General features: G+C 33.5%; 2 protein-coding genes across 7 annotated transcripts in view; one reads left to right on the forward strand and one right to left on the reverse strand.

Moving 5' to 3' along the window:
- LOC144845112 (C-type lectin mannose-binding isoform-like) overlaps window positions 1–16886 on the forward strand; it is a 39925-nt gene that overhangs the window by 1584 nt on the left and 21455 nt on the right. Inside the window, exons 1-6 of one of the 6 annotated variants that reach the window (XM_078702264.1) lie at window positions 7290–7353; window positions 7760–7903; window positions 8211–8327; window positions 8686–8949; window positions 9375–9524; window positions 9939–11214. The exons of 4 other annotated variants lie outside the window; for them this stretch is intronic. In XM_078702264.1, coding sequence (XP_078558390.1) covers window positions 8252–8327; window positions 8686–8949; window positions 9375–9524; window positions 9939–10216 — 768 coding nt within the window. In that variant the 5' untranslated portion in view covers window positions 7290–7353; window positions 7760–7903; window positions 8211–8251 and the 3' untranslated portion in view covers window positions 10217–11214. Of the gene's footprint in view, window positions 1–7289; window positions 7354–7759; window positions 7904–8210; window positions 8328–8685; window positions 8950–9374; window positions 9525–9938; window positions 11215–16886 lie in introns of those variants that run through there. One more of the 6 variants, XM_078702263.1, reaches the window with a different exon arrangement.
- On the reverse strand, window positions 4093–16883 carry LOC144844857 (uncharacterized). Its single transcript, XM_078701952.1, has 13 exons — window positions 16779–16883; window positions 16052–16211; window positions 15358–15642; window positions 14062–14188; window positions 13374–13543; window positions 12981–13135; window positions 12579–12723; window positions 12145–12273; window positions 6872–7036; window positions 5831–6106; window positions 5273–5587; window positions 4899–5038; window positions 4093–4758 (listed from the first exon to the last, which is right to left on the reverse strand). The coding sequence occupies exons 1-13, from the start codon at window positions 16881–16883 to the stop codon at window positions 4204–4206; spliced, it is 2727 nt and encodes a 908-aa protein (XP_078558078.1). The 3' UTR covers window positions 4093–4203.

Genomic DNA, 16886 nt, shown 5'->3' on the forward strand with positions numbered 1-16886 from the left:
TTGCTCACATTTGTACTACAGAAAACTAGTTTGCACAAGCTAGTCTACACTAGCACACTTTAGCAAACTCGCAGGCAGTTTGCAAAACAAAATGTGATATATACAGTACTATTTTAGTGTCCATATGTATTACTATGCTTAAGTGGATAATCAGTGATGGAAAAAGAAAAAAAAAGACACAAAATTAGAGAAGCAAATCATTTATTAAAATAGAATGTACTACTGTAAATTATAGATAGTCATATTAATGAAAGATGGAAACAATCTCACAAAAGACAAAACAAAAGAAGTACTTTCAGTGAAATAATGAATAATAATAATAATTTTATCTTATTACTGTTAGTCAGTAAGGTACTTTAATAATACCAGAATTAAACTAGATTTGAACTCGTCACTACAGACGAGTTAGGTTATCCGCAGCGCAAACGCCACGTGCACGTCATACGTTAGAATATTGCGCACAGAAAAACGATTATGCCATTGAAAAAATGTTAGTGCGCTCTCTATTTTGTGTCACGTCTAAGTATATACAGTATAACACTATATACTGTATACGTACTACATACAGTGCAGAATAGGTGAAAATAAGTGACCAAAGTTATTGACGCTTTTGGACATGATGACGTCACAAAAAATTTAAAAATGGTAAATCATGCGAAAGATAATTAATTGACCTAGACAATATAAAAACATGGGGGAAAATGAAATACGGATAAGTGGAGATGCGCTCTATTAAATGTGATGAGCTATGACGAAAGAGAAAAAAATCCTCTATTTTATATTCGAGTGGCCATACGATGACGTCACAATATTGGGTTAGCCATATCAATGCATGATTCGATATCTACAACTCATCTACTTTCAGAATATGTAATAAACAATAAAATTCACCTTGTAGTTTAGAATTTATGACTGTTTAAAAAAAGGCATAATTTTGACAAATTTTTGAACTTTTTCATCAAAAACTCGCGCAAATTATCCAATTCAACGTGCTCGTATGACGTGATTTTGAGTCGAAATTGTTTAAAAGTTGGTAAAATTACTAGAAAGGGCTGGAAAAACAGAAATCACGCGAAAAAAGTATGTTTTTAACGCTATGTGCGCACGCGCGCGTAAAAACATGCTGTAAAAAAAAACTTTCTGTAAAACATGCCATTTTCTCTCCATAGAAAGTTAGCGCATGATATAAATTAAACTTTTGCCAAGTTTCAATTTAAATAGTTTAATGGTTTTTGATCTAAATTAAATACGCGAAATTCATAAAATCGCGCGTAACTTACGCTGCGTAACTCGGACGGGACCGAAAACCTTATTACGACATCTTCAGATAGAGGTCAATCTTCTGATTAAGTTATACAATGTTATGTTGAGAAGATTTAGAGATACACGCGCAACAAAATTCTGGGAAAGAAAGAAGAATAAGAAAGAAAAAAAAAAAGATCCTGACAATAACAAGGGTTATCCGCCAAGTGCGGATAACCAATAAAAATATTTCTGATAGTTAAACTGAAACTGAAATTTAACAAAAAGGTCATTAGACGTAAACTGACGGTTAACAACCCACATAAAACAACGGTATACGGATGTAGGCAATGAAGAAATACAATATTGTACTACTCTAATATTACATATCAAATTTAAATTTCGGGTAAAAAGGTCATCCTCACACGATCAGTCATTGCTTTAGTTTTATTTCAAAATACTTTAAATATTTGTACAAAATATATAGCGGGTTTAAAAAATAATAAGTAGTATCAATAAAACATTATATTACTTCTGAGACTTTTGAAAGTAATTATTAAATTAAAAATATTGTTAATTAAAATTATTCTAATGATCGTCGCTATGTAAACAAAAAAAAATAGAGGGCGACATTTACAATTTTATTTTATTAACCCCGGTGGCGCTAGGTTGGTGTGAAAGGGGTATCTCCGGAGTTTCTCGACGTTTTGAATGGTCATAAACCCCGGGGTGTCTCCGGAGACTCTCCGGAGTTTTGGTGTGAAAGGGGTATTATATTAAAATATGTAAAAACAAACTAAAAACTAATTGTCCTCCTCTTCGTCTACTCTGTGACTTCGTTTTTGTACGGTTTTCAAATTTGGTTTTGTTCCTCTTATCCATTTTCTTGGTTCTATCATGTTTCGTCTTTCATGAAAGTAAGCAGCAAAATTAAAAACATTTTGTTATGCTAATGGTAGGCCTAATAAGCAGGACATATTCAGAATAAGAAAGGCTGGGCTAGGCTCCATAATTGTTTTGTAATATTTCATTGAAAATATATAATATAAATATTTGAGGAAAATCTTATTTGATTTTTTTTAAAGAATTTAACAGTACAGTATATAATACTAAGGCCTATATAATCCAGCTTGGTATATCGGTGAGAGGTATATTGATGCTGTGCAATTGACTTAGTTTTCTCCTGTTGATTGTACTGCAATAATTGTTGTACGTGCGTATAATCAGGAGGGTGTTATTGAGGTTTTTCTGTTGTCCGCGATTTCTTGGAGCTAAATAATTGTGTACACAAATGACGTCAGCATGTTTTCCCACGAGTTCAAGATCAAATATCAGAATGTATTCATTCATCTTTTTATTTTGGAATACAATGATTACATAATATAAGTTATTACATAGCATGAAAAAATAACTAATGAATAATTAGTGCTGGAAAATTAAAAATAACAAAGCTTGTAAAATACTGTACATGTTATTTGAGGTAAGAATAGTGTCAACATTAAGGAAATTTGCCACAAGTTGATATGAAAACAATATCAGAATGTATTTTTACATAACATAATAAAGTATGTTTTTAAGAGTTTTAATCTTACTAATTTTCCATGCAAAAGTTCTTATTTCAGAAACGAAAAGTTATATATATAAAAATGGCTGTAGGAATATTTTGTTTATATTGTACAAGCGTACTAAAATGGTAAAATAGATGAAAATGTCTTCCAAAAGCAACTTAATTATATTAATAATCTTTCATTTTTAATCGTTTTTACAGTATATTACATTAGCATATACAGACATTTATTGGTCCAAAAGGAAATTTGTTTCGTTGACAAGCTCAAACAATTATAAACATAAATGAATACAAAAATACAAGTGTGATAAAAAGATCTTATAAAAATACGAATAAACATCGAACATAGACAAAACTATAAAAATACTATATCGTAAACATATACAACAATATATATTAGCAGTATTGAATACAGTTAAAACAAATTACATTTTCAATAGCGTTTTTGCAATCTGCGTTTAAACATTATTTTAGTCTACAGTATTTTAACATTGGCCTATTAACAGTATTTTAACATTGGCCTATTAACAGTATTTTAACATTGGCCTATTAACAGTATTTTAACATTGGCCTATTACAGTATTTTAACATTGACCTATAAATCGTTTTGATGTATTTTTCTGTAGTTGTTATGAAAAATGAATTTCCATTTTAAGTGGACCAATAACATTGCTTGAATCTTATATGCACACCAACTACACCACTAAATTGCAATTCAACAAGTGTTTATTCTATTTCTCATTGACCCATCAATTAAATTAAAGCCCCATAAGGCAACATATCACACCTGTGCTGAGACAGCTTCACTGGCTTCCGGTAACACTAAGAATTACTTTCAAGATCCTGCTCTTTGTTTTCAAAGCTCTTCATAATTCTTCATCTAAGTTCATTTCTGAACTTATTCAACCTTATGTTCCTAAGCGGTCTCTGAGATCTAGATCTGAGTCTCTTCTTGCCCATATATTTCATCCCTCCACTAAGTTTTATGGAAATCGTTCATTTTCTTCGGCATCCGTTTCTCTATGGAATGCGTTGCCTATTGAAATCCGTCAGGCTACTTCCACCAGTGTCTTCAAATCTCTCCTCAAAACCCACCTTTTTAATTTGTAATTTTTCAAAATTTTCTGTCTTTGTAAAGCGCATTGAGGCTTTCAGCATAATGCGCTATATCAAGTACCAGTTATTATTATTATTATTAAATAGCCTAAAAAATTCGAATACTTTAGTTGCCAAACTGTATATTATAGTACTTTGTAAAAAGCGGAATTTCTTTTTCACCACTCAGAAGAAGAAGACAAGAAGAATGACAAAAGTATTAACAAACAAGTTATCTATCACGCGAAGCACAGTTGCATTTCTAAATGTATATTATTCAATAATGCTCATGTATTCGACTACGCCTCTGAATTTTGATGCATTATTCTGAAATCATCTAACGCTATATAGCCAGTAGATAGACGTTCAGTAGCATGGAGCGGATCTGGATCCTCATTACCATTTTCTATTCCAGTTGAATCTGTTTGATTGGCACAACTAAAGTCGGTTTCTTCATTTGAAACCGTTGTGTATACATACGAGCAGTCATTAGCAAACGGTTTTATTAAGTTGGTGCTGGTTTCAGAGATGAACATCATGTGTGTATACCCCGCTGTATCCTCTTCTTCTAATTCATTACTTTCGTATGGATAACATACCTCACCTTCCACCAAGTTGCCTTCATAATTCATGTGAAAAAATTCCAGTCCCGTATTTTTCTTGCCAGTTTTGCATGGATCTGTTTCTTCAATCTGTTTACCTTGTTCTTCCAAATATGATGCATCTTCATCGTCATCATTATCTTCAATGGGGTCTGACAAGCTTACTGTGATCCCATCATCTGGCTTTTTCGTAAGAAGGTCATCAAACGTTTCTTTCTCAATTGGAGGAAGTGATGCCATTGGATACATAACCTACAAACATTAAATATATTTGAACCAACATTTTAGAGAGAAATACATTCCAATGAAAATTTCAGAAGTAGGTATTGTATTGGGTGATCTGATACTTGAATGAATGTTAACGTTAATGTGTAATAGTATAGTATACTTACTATGTTTGGTATTTTTGGTTCAGGCCATGGTCGAAAGTATTTGACATGGTATTCCTTCTTATAGATGTACACAACCAGAATCAATAACAGTATGATAATACTTGGTACCATGATGGACACGGATATTTGCGAACCTAGGCCTACAAATATAAAGATGATTATGTTGTAATTTGCAACATTAAAGATGCATAACTGTCTCTTTTTAAACATAGTTATTGATCATTGAAACAAATACTACATTATTTTTTTAATATTTACTATCACAGTTATATCTGAATGTTATCATAATTCACCTTTCTCCATTGCAAGTCGATTCAATACCATATTAACAGTGCAGCACATTTAAAGCAGTTTATTTACTGGTATAGGCCTACCTGTAGCTACGCTGCACATATTACGATATGATTTCTCAAGTTTAGGTCCTTTCCGCAAAACGTTGTTCTCGTCATCCTTATTTACGGCTAGAACATGGAATGTATAAATTAAGTAATCTTTCCCGCTGCAGCTGCTATCCACTGTAATTGACGTACCATTCTCCACAGTTTTTTGTGTCAAACTATCCATATTTTGGTGGCTGTAGTTTACAGAATAATAGTGAATAGGTCCATTTCGAATATTTGGTGGGCTCCACTGTACCTTAATCTTATTTGACATTGGTTCAATCTTCATATTTTGCGGTGGTCCAGGGTCTAAAAACAAAATACATTCGATAGATACACAACTCATATCAATGATTACAAGATAGGCATATAATATACCCTAAAATATTTTACACCTTGCCAATGTCAATTTTATAGTAAGCCAACAACTCAACCAATTCAACCCTCAAAAGTCAGGCCTATTTTTTACAAGAACAAAGCACAAATTCGATTATAGAAATATTTTTTTTACATTTGTGCGCAAACAGGTACAGGGGCATATTATACATTTACCTCCTATTAGTGTCTTGCTAGTATGTTTCACTTCTTTTCCACACGCATAAACAGCTTTACTCTCGGTACAAGCGGACACGTTTACCACATACTCCATGAACCCCTCAAGATCTTCTAAAACAAAGCTGTACTGTGTAATATTCTCAACAACCACTTCGTTATTCAATTTAACTCGATAGTGAAGAATTCCATTTTTTTCTAACGGTTCATCCCAAAGAATTGTTAAACTGCTATCAGTTATGTTCTTGATATTGACATTTCGTGGCGCACTAGGCGCTGTAGAATAAAACAATAATATATTAAATTAATATAATTATAGACAGGTTTGGGTTACGAATTCTGAATATATCTATGATCAAATGACAAGTTTTATAGTTTTATTTTTGTTAATATACTCATTTGAAAAATGCGTATACTTCTACGGGTTGTAAAAAATATGATTTTTTGAAGCACAGATATCATATAAACCAATAATTTAAAAAATATGAAAGTCCATTGGGTCAATGTATCACTAATTTGTTTATAAATCCAAAGGTAAATTAATGAAAAATTACAATGCTGTGGGTATTAGTTGCTGGATCACTATGGAGCTACAAATAAAATAACCAAAAAGTTACAAAACGATAAATTGAAACAGTGTGCAGAGCATCACTGCAAGTAATTTGTTTATACCGCAGAAATCTTTAAACTGAAAGTTCCACAAATCAATTTCAAGTGCTGAAATGTACATCATAATAATAATTATTATGGAAACACACAATAATTCGACACAAAATGTTATTTCATTAACATTTATTTCTAATAATATGTAAGTATGACAGATTTTAAAATGTTGAGGGATTGTATCTATATTGGCACTGTTACAATAAACGAGAAAGGGTTAATAGTCTTAAGACAAGAAACTGTAAGTATGTTCCTAAACATGATATCGTACAAACATTTTTTTTTCATTTTTAATATTGAAGAAAAATGAAAACTAAAGTTGTGCTAACTTCAATGTATTATGGTCACATGATGCTATCAATAACACTTGACACTTACTTCCCTGACTGGTTGAGGACACAATCTTATTACTACTGGCACCTTCCCCCACCTTGTTACTGGCTGTCATCCGCACCACATATTCCGTGAAGACTTCCAGTTTTTCAATTTTATATGACGTATTTTCTTCACTGATAGATATAATTTTTTCAGAGTCAGACGTATCTGTTAGCAATAAAACAAAGATTAATATATATTCAGTACCTTGGTGGTTTTTTTTTTATAGTTATTACTAATATTATGTACCGCAGTAGAATCGCGAATGTTATCTGTTGTATTACGTAAGAATAACAAACAAGCACACTCGCTGTGACGTCATTTTGGGTAATTGTAAATTGTAAGACATGCGCACACGAGAGCCGTTGATCTATGGTTGTAATGACACTGTATTTACACCAATATATTGTATATTTAATTAGAGTCGCTGCTTGAACGTAACCTATGTACCGCAGTAGAATCGCTAACGTTATCTGTTGTATTACGTAAGAAAAACTAACTTTCTTTTATACTTGTAAGCAATAGTCCTACACTTTGTTTTTTTGCATGCCTGATCTTCACCTTTTATTCCCTGACATCTCCCAGAAAATATGCTTTGTGTCTGAAATATTTGCAATAAGACTGATTACGATTTGGTAGGCCTAGACCTATACTGTGAGTTCAACGACCTACCTTCCCTTGTGGATAAACCCCCTCCCCTATCCCAACGTGGAGAATTAACTCCTTTCAAATGTTATATTGAACGAAAGAATTAATAAAATAACCATTGGTACAAATTCAATTTTTTTTTCTGTAAATGAAATGTCTGAATGTTTTTTTCTGAATTGAACGCGTCGCAATAACTGTGTTGACGCACGGGTTGCGTCATCCTTCGTTTCGGTTGTTTATTAGCAGAAAGGCGTTTCCTGGGTACATCGTGACGGTGAATTAAGGATGGGAAAGAAAATTAAAATTCGTCGCTGTAACCTTCACTTTGAAGTATTTGACGTCTATTCAATTAGCATACTACGTTCCTGGATGAAACAGGTTTTTCAGGTATGTCTAATAAAAAAGTTGTTAGGCCTAAGTACACTTGAATTAAAATATTCTACTAAATATTGATAAATTACTTTTTGTATGTTCTAATTTATATTCGAGTCACGTATATTACTCAGTTATGGGTATACAAAATGTGTTTTAATTTATTCAATGTTGGTAACTTTTGTCTCGACCCGACTCAACAAGATAATACAATTTTTACGATTATTTAAAAATATATGAATTATACAAATTGCAGCGTAATAAAATATCCATTAAAAATACGCTTTGTAACTGAATTTATTTATTCACATTTTGTTTTCAGAGGTATACTTTGGTGAAACTGTTCCCGAATCATCTATCGAAATGAAGATCAAAATAACGTTTACGTTTTTGATTATTTTTACGCTTGTTACTTCTCTCGTATCGAGCAGCACAAACGGTAAGTACGTTAAGTATAAAGAAATGCAATTACGATACAGTAGCTGTATTTGGTGTTGAATGTCTAAGCCATGTAGTTCTCTTAAAGACACACCCTATAGTTATTAAGGTATAGAACTAAGTTTTTCTTTCTCGAAACCGATTTTCTTTTATATTAATTACATCGATTATGTACAATTACAATTATTCGAATAAGGTTCTCTAAATCTCGTAAGTTATTTGGTGTAACTGAACCGGAAAATGAACAAGTGGAATTATAGAAACAAAATCTAGATAAGGTCTACGAACGTTTATTTCAAGCAACCAATATTTTATTAAATACAAAAAACAACAAATGAACTTATTTCATCATATCATAGGTGCTGTTTGTCCAGATTTGTGGAAACCTTTTGGTCGCAAATGCTACAGATTATTTGAGAACCCTCTCAACTGGTTTGATTCTCTTAAAGTATGTAAAGGCTATCAGGGAAGTTTAGCGACTGTGAATACAGAAGCAAAACAGACGTTTATAGTTGAAATGTGTAGCGGTAGCGATAGCTGCACACAGTGGATCGGATTTAACGACATAGACGTTGAGGGTGTTTGGAAGTGGGTATCTGGAGCAGATGATAATGATTTTACTAGTACGTAGGTATATTATACAGCGATATAATATTGCCTGGTTTAGAGCTGAAATATTAACATCTGATATCCCCGAGGGAATGATATATTTCTCGAAGCGAAGAAGCTTAGCGAAAAATATCATTCCCAAGAGTTGCTACAAAAAATTCAATGGATTGTATACGAAAATTATATAACAGTCCTCGAGAATTTATAACGTTTACGATCTTTAAAACAGTGTGATGCCATTTCGACCTGAATCACGGTTACTATTAATCAATGTTTAGGATCAATGTTAGGCCTATATTGTTTATTATAGACGTTTAACAATAAATTTGTATCTACATTTTTTCAATTTTTATCACTTGTGTTGAGACATACATTTTTTTACACTTCCTGTTTTCCACATTGATGGCGGTTTGTATAGTTTTAACTTATTTATTCACAGTGTGGCGCCCAGGTGCACCAAATAACGAGGATGTGCGGGTGAGTGAACCATATCAGAGCAACGCAGATTGTGCCACGCTGGTTACCAATAAAGCATTTTGGAACGATCGTAATTGTGTATACGGATTTTACAGCTTTATTTGTGAGAAAGGTAGAAAATAATTGAAATAATAATTGTAATGTATGTAACTTACTTTAATTCTGTAACTCAAAAGTTTGAAATTAGTTTATATTATTGTTTAGAGAACTGTTAAAAAGGAATGCTGTTGAATTGTACACTTAAGTCCCTAACACTAACCCATGTAGTACGGACAGTTATAGTGCCGTTTGAGGAAGTTTACGCATGCCTATTATGTACTATTTAGTTAGGTGGGGGGGGGGGGGGGCGGTCGGGGTGAGTGGGGTTGACGGTAAAACAGCAGCATAACAGGTTGGCGATCAAACAATCTGCGAATCGTTTTTCACCCGGCCTTTGGTTTTATAGAGAAACATGTCTTTTGTTACACATTTTATTTTAATAGGCCTGTATACTTTTTTTGTTTCCTATTATTTAAATTATATTCAGAGAAGCATATGCGTACGTCGAAACAAGTCTATGGACGCAACGGTAGCCCAGCCTGCTTGAAGGAAAGTGAATTAGCTGACCTGACACTGAGAAGTTCGACGACTGTTCGTAGTCGGGTTGATTGCTTTCGTCTTTGCATTTCAATCGAACATTGCACTGTGTTTCAGGTTCGGAGTGATTCGACAAACGCACTGACATGTGACGTCCTGCGTAGTGAAGGAGGGCATGCGCAGTATGAATCTGGACACGATGGTTGTCATATGTTTATCATAATATAGTAACATTTAAATTTAAACCATTTTACATTGTTGACTTAATATGCTATAGGAATACAAGCCTATAAGTTTGAAATGGTGTTAGAATACACCAGTTTTCTTAATGTGTTTACGTAGAGTTAGACATTTAGGCCTTCGCTAAGCTACAAGCACACTCGCTGTGACGTCACTTTTGGTAATTGTACATTTTAAGACATGCGCACACGAGAGCCGTTGGTAATTTTGCAAAAATAGTTAACCTATGGTTTTAATACACACCAATATTGTATAATTAATTAGGGTCGCTGCTTGAACGTAACATGTGCACTGCAGTAGAATCGCGAATGTTATCTGTTGTATTACGTAAGAAAAACAAATAAGCACACTCGCTGTGACGTCACTTTGGGTAATTGTAAGACATGCGCACACGAGCCGTTGATCTATGGTTTTAATGACACTGTATTTAAAACCAATATATTGTATATTTAATTAGAGTCGCTGCTTGAACGTAATATATGCACCGCAGTAGAATCGCTAACGTTATATGTTGTAAAGAAAAACAAACGAGCACGCTCGCTGTGACGTCACTTTGGGTAATTGTAAATTGTAAGACATGCGCACACGAGAGCCGTTGATAATGTATGCAAAAATAGTTGATCTATGGTTGTAATGACACTGTATTTAAAACCAATGTATTGTATATTTAATTAGAGTCGCTGCTTGACCGTAACATTATGCACCGCAGTAGAATCGCGAATGTTACCTGTTGTATTACGTAAGAATAACAAACATTCTGTCTTTTATACTTGTAAGCAATAGGCCTACAATTTGTTTTTTGCATGCCAGATCTTCACCTTTTATTCCCTGACATCTCCCAGAAAATCTGCGAGTCTGAAATATTTCCAATCAGACTGATTACCATTTGGTAAGCGTAGACCTATACTGTGAGTTCAACGACCTCCCCTCCCTTGTGAATAAACCCCCTCCCCACTCCAAACGTGGAGAATTATCTCCATTCAACAACCCCCTTTTCTGTCAAATGGTATATTGAATAAAAGAATTAATAAAATAACCATTGGTACAAATTCAATTTTTTTTCTGTAAATGAAATGTCTAAATATTTTTTTCGGAATTCAATGCGTCGTCAAAAACTGTGTTGACGCACGGGTTGCGTCATCCTTCGTTTCGGTCGTTAATTAGCAGAAAAGAATTAAGGATGCGAGAGAAAATTATAATTCGTCACTTTCACTTTGAAGTATCCAACGTCTATTAAATTTACCATATTACGTTCCTGGATGAAACCAGTTTCCCAGGTATGTCTAATAAAAAAGTTGTTTAAGTACACTTTAATTAAAATATTCTACTAAATATTGATAAATTACTTTTTGTATGTTTTAACTTACATTCGAGTCACGTATATTACCCAGTTATGGGTATACAAAATGTGTTTTAATTTATTTAATGTTGGTAACTTTTGTCTTTACCCGACTCAAACAAGATAATACAATTTTTATGATTATTTAAAAATATATTATGCAAATTGAAGCGTAAACTCTCCATTAAAAATACGCTTTGTAACCGGTGGTAAGACAGCAGCATAATAGGTTGGCGATCAAAGAATCTTTGTGAATCGTCACCCGGCCTTTGTTTGTAGAGAAGAATGTCTTTTGTTAAACATTTTATTTTAATAAGCCTGTATACTTTTTTTGTTTCCTATTATTTAAATTATATTTAGAGAAGCATATGCGTACGTCGAAACAAGTCTATGGACGCAACGGTAGCCAGGCCTGCTTGAAGGAAAGTGAATTAGCTATACTTCTGCCTATCGTCGCTGAATATTTCCTTTCTCTTAGTTTTATGTTGTTTATTTATTTACTTGATGGACCTTATCACGGTCATTTATTATTAGAAACATTGTTATGACTACTAACGCGTAACAGCATTATACTTACTTTTTCGGTAGTAAATGTTATATTTAGTAACTTCACCATTTGGTTTCTGTGGTGGATTCCACGAAACACTTAATACGGTTGCATCCATATCTTCTGCTTTTACTGATAGTTCAGAAACAGCTCCAGAAACTAACAAAATAAAACAACAATATGAATATGTAGGTTTACCAAGGCTTGGGTTTACTGATCCATCTAATATTTCCCACACCCTTTTGATCGGTTTTCAACCTCTTTTTTGATTTTCCATCTCCTTTTGCTTGGTTTCTCGCCTCATTTTGCACCGTTTCCCATTTCATTTTCTTTGGTTTTCCATCTCATTAGGTGTGGTTTCTTTCTTATTTTACCGTACTATCTGCTTTAGGAACCTGGACGCTAAATCAGTACCGTATGACAAGCATGAATTATTCGATAAGCCTAACCAACTGTACACATACCACCTTCCAGAGTTTGAGTTAAATTTGAAGCTCCCCAGTTACTCCACTTATTATTCAAAAATCTTGAACGTGCTTGTAAGTTGTAAAATGTGTAGAGATTCAGCCCACTAATGTTCACCGTATCATAATAACGATATAACGGATCCTGAAAAGTAAATACGACAAAAATAATTGGATTTCGAAATAGCGACAGGGTCTATATGCGACTGCTGAAATTTTATATACTACTACTACTATATACTAATATATTTTACGTTGTATTCTTAAATTGTAGGCCGCATGTAGGGGAAAAGGACCACCTTGGTGGTCTCTTACTTACAATATTCTTTATTATATATAGATATAGATAATTACGGAGACATAGATTTAGAAAGTGATACTTATAACCTTAAGAATTCATACCACTAGTGTCCAATTGTTTGGCGAATCTTGGTTGCAGTAGCGAACTTGGTAACGGAAGTTGTCGGCGTTTGAAATAATATCATTTTGTAGATTAAAACTAACCGTCAATGAACTGTTGCTTGCTTCTACATTAATATATGGCGGATGAGGAACAGCTGAAATAATGACGTTTGAGTTTATATGATAGGCGGTAAAGCTTGAATTATTATGTGTATGGTAGTCTTTCTATATTGTATCTTCATGCAACATTTAGGTATTGTCAACGGTTTCATCTATCCTTGCTTTAAAATATCATCTTAATAAAAATGAACTTTAGACTTTCCTGAATTAACACTATAAATGTTGTTCTTATTGTCTTATTTTATAGAAATATATTTATGAATCATATCTTACTATCCACTTTAGGAGAAAAAGTAATTTCAGTTGTGGCATTTCCAAGATCATTTTTAACAGTTAACCTCACGCCGTGTTTAACTTCTGCATCCATAATATTCCCATAGCAATCAAGAGATGGAACTCTACACTTCAACGTACCGATAGGCACAGGACATCTTTTCCATTCACTTTAGCAAAATTAGTAACTCAATTCAGCATATTTTAAACATTGTAATTTGCTGTGAAGGCACTAGTTAATCTTCACTATGCCTGATTACGCTATAATCTATTGTAAATTAGTACGCCGTGCATTATAACTGATTGTACGGAATCGTCGCAGTACGTCCGTCATTGTAGGCGTAGGCGGAGACGTATTTCGCAGTGTAATCCAGTCATGCGCAGTTGAAACAATTCGTAGCATTTCTATATTCTAAATAGAACTGAAAGTAACGCTCTAAATTATCTCTATTACCTAACAAAACTTCAACATCGAGGGGCGCCAGACCCATAACATTAAGTCTACGCGCATGTCTGGATTGACATAAACAAAGTTTACCGGTGTGTTTTTTACGGCAGCATAACATATACTACTGCACCGTATTTGTCGAAAAAATGCCCGCTTTGAATAAACTATTTTCCGAATATCCAAATTAACTTTAAAATACTGTAAGTGTAGTGGATCGGACGATGTAAAAAATAAACTTACCCTTTTTTATCTTCATACTCAAATGAATAAGTTTCTACAAAATTTGTGTTTTCAACTTCTGACCACTCACACAAATAATTGACGGCATCGGTTGAAGAACATGTTAGCATTGGCTTAGTTGGTGCCACTGTAATTATAGATCATTGTATTATTATAGCCTAAACTTTACATAAATAAGTTGTATGACCATCATGTGTATGTTTGGCTTTATTTGTCAAGTCAATGAAGGTTTAAGCATATTCGGGAATTAAAAAAAGAAATATATTACTGAAGTTGCCCCAAAACAAAGTTGCCCCTAATCGTTAAAATAGTTTACAAGTTAATAAAATTACGCAATGATATTCATGCATAATTTGAACACAAAATAGCACGGAACGTGTAGGCAAAATGGGAAGCTCCGCCGTGTAGTCCCTGGTCGCACTACATCGATCGGCAACGTCGCTCCCATCAGAGAGGAAGCCCCGACGTAATTACTCTGCGGTCGCACTAAACGCGCTAGCTCACAAGGGGAAACCCCTGTAATTCCTCCGCCGTGGTTGCACTACAACGCAACAAGCTCAAGAAGGGGAAACCCCGCCGTAGTAAATCCGACTTTGACGATGATATCGGTCGCGTTCGAAACGGAAACCACTTGTCATCATAGAAAGAGTCGTGATTGTGGTTTTAAAATACGTAATAGTAACTAGTACCTAATTTTAAAAATCATATTAAATTAACATTTTTGAAACTTTAAATCAGTGGTGATCTTTTCAGAAACTTTCAAAACATGGAACTATTTCTTTTTATGATTTTCAAAGCACATTACTTCATTGAAACCTGTAAAATAAAAATTTTAAAAAAATTATGTATAGGCCTATTATAATATGATAAACATTTAGCTCGACCAAAATAAAACGCGATCTATATCAAACGCAATCGATGATTAAAACAGCGTACTGAGCGGCGCTTCATAAGTTTAAATACCAGACCGAAATAAAACCGATCATAGGACGTAGCCTAACTAAATATACTGTAGGCCTATTACTACTTCTTTGCCTAGTTTGTTAAGATATTTTCCATACTTTTTAGCAACAAAAAATAAATAAAAAACGATACTATTTTAAAGTAAGTGGCGACTTTGAGATGGGGCGATTTTGTGTTGAGGCGACTTTGCGATGGGGGACTTTGCGATGGGGTCGACTTTGTAAGGGGCGAGTTTGTATGGTGCGACTTTGCAATGGGGCGACTTGACTGGATACCACTTAGGATTTCCCTCTTTTTCCTACCACACTAATAATAATTACAAATTAAACTTACATCCTATGCGGAACTCTGTTTCATCCATACTAGTTATTGAATCTTGCAAACTACAACGGTATTTATCATTATTGTTGTCATTCGTTAAATTCTGTAACATTATCATTGCCACTGTCTCTGATAGGATACGTATTTCTGATTGGTCTATTTTTGTGGAAGACGACGAGTTACTTGTTTTCCATATTTTAATATCACGGGCTGTATAATATTCAGAAGATGTTAAAGTACAAGTAATGTTTACATCTGATCCCACTGGAAGAATTGGGTCCATTGGTGTTATGGTCACTGAAAAATAACATCATTCTTGTTAGGTTTGGTAATAAGAACAGTGCACACACACCCGGTGATATAATGAATATTAATTAATTTGAAACGATAAAGATGAGGAAATATGTGAGAATGAGAAAAAGAGATTCCAACCTGGAACCTTCTTCTTAACATACAGATGTACTAACCGTTAGGCCACTAGTGTTCCATGGTATTGTTCAAATTCGATTCGGTTTAAAGTTTTCAATTGTCGTATGCAGAGATAAAATTTGATACGCCCTCATCTTTCAGTATATTAATTCACGAAGCGGGATCTCCGCTTTTACATAAATCAACAAGCACATATAAATCAACCGTCGAGGTGGAATGTTTTGTAATATTCTGTAAACGAACCTTTGGTTTAAGGGCATAATGGTAAAAAACTTACCAATTTCAAAATGTTCCAGTGTTTGAGCTGAATAAGTTGGTCCCCAATCACTCCAATCATTATAGTTATATTTTGAACGCGCTTGTAGCTTGTACCGAGTATTGGGTTCAAGTTTAATAATAGTAATTGGCTGATTATAACGATTATCATCTTCTGAATCCTGGAAAAGGAAAATTGAAATTACAAATTAATGTTTTTATTCAACAGTCCAGGCGGCAAGTAGCCTAGATGACCAATGGTCTGGTGGCAAAAGACATAAGGTGGCATATAAAGGGTCATATATTGTAATGGAAAGTAACCTACTAACCGTGCTGGATAATATTAAATTACAAACTTATTCTCTCGTCGTAGTTATAGTTTATGCCGAGAGCTCTATAATATCATAAATTGTAACTCCATATTATATAATAATAATATATTTGGAAGCCACACACTTTTCTTGAGTGAAGATGCGTCCAGAGTAATTAGATAAAAGTAAAAGTAAACTTCAACTAAATTATGTACAAAAAATAAAAGTAACATAAGTAATACAGTATTTAATAACAAAGAACTTTCTCTTCTCTTTTTCAATTCAGGTTTGGCATTTAAATTTATTATCTTCTCTCAGAAAAAAAGACTATTGTAGTATATTAATTGTTAAGACTGTTATAGTATATTAATTGTTAATTTTAATAATATATAATTTGTTGTCGTTTTAATAGAGAAGAATTGGAAAATAAATTCTTACCTCTTTCCAGTTATCGTTTGTATTATTCTTGCAGTAGCGAATTTGGTAACGTAAGCTGTTCTTATAGTTAGAAGCATCTGGCTGTAGTTGAACAGTAATTGTCATTGA

This window comes from Antedon bifida, chromosome 6, assembly GCF_963402885.1.
Source record: "Antedon bifida chromosome 6, ecAntBifi1.1, whole genome shotgun sequence".
NCBI lineage: Eukaryota > Metazoa > Echinodermata > Crinoidea > Comatulida > Antedonidae > Antedon > Antedon bifida.

Coding starts and splice junctions, on each gene's coding strand:
- LOC144844857 (XM_078701952.1), bottom strand. CDS start 16,883: ATGACAATTACTGTTCAACTACAGCCAGATGCTTCTAACTATAAGAAC. Junction 13,544..14,061: donor GAGTATGAAGATAAAAAAGG/GTAAGTTTATTT, acceptor ATTTTGCTAAAG/TGAATGGAAAAGATGTCCTG. Junction 4,759..4,898: donor AACCAAAAATACCAAACATA/GTAAGTATACTA, acceptor TAATGTTTGTAG/GTTATGTATCCAATGGCATC.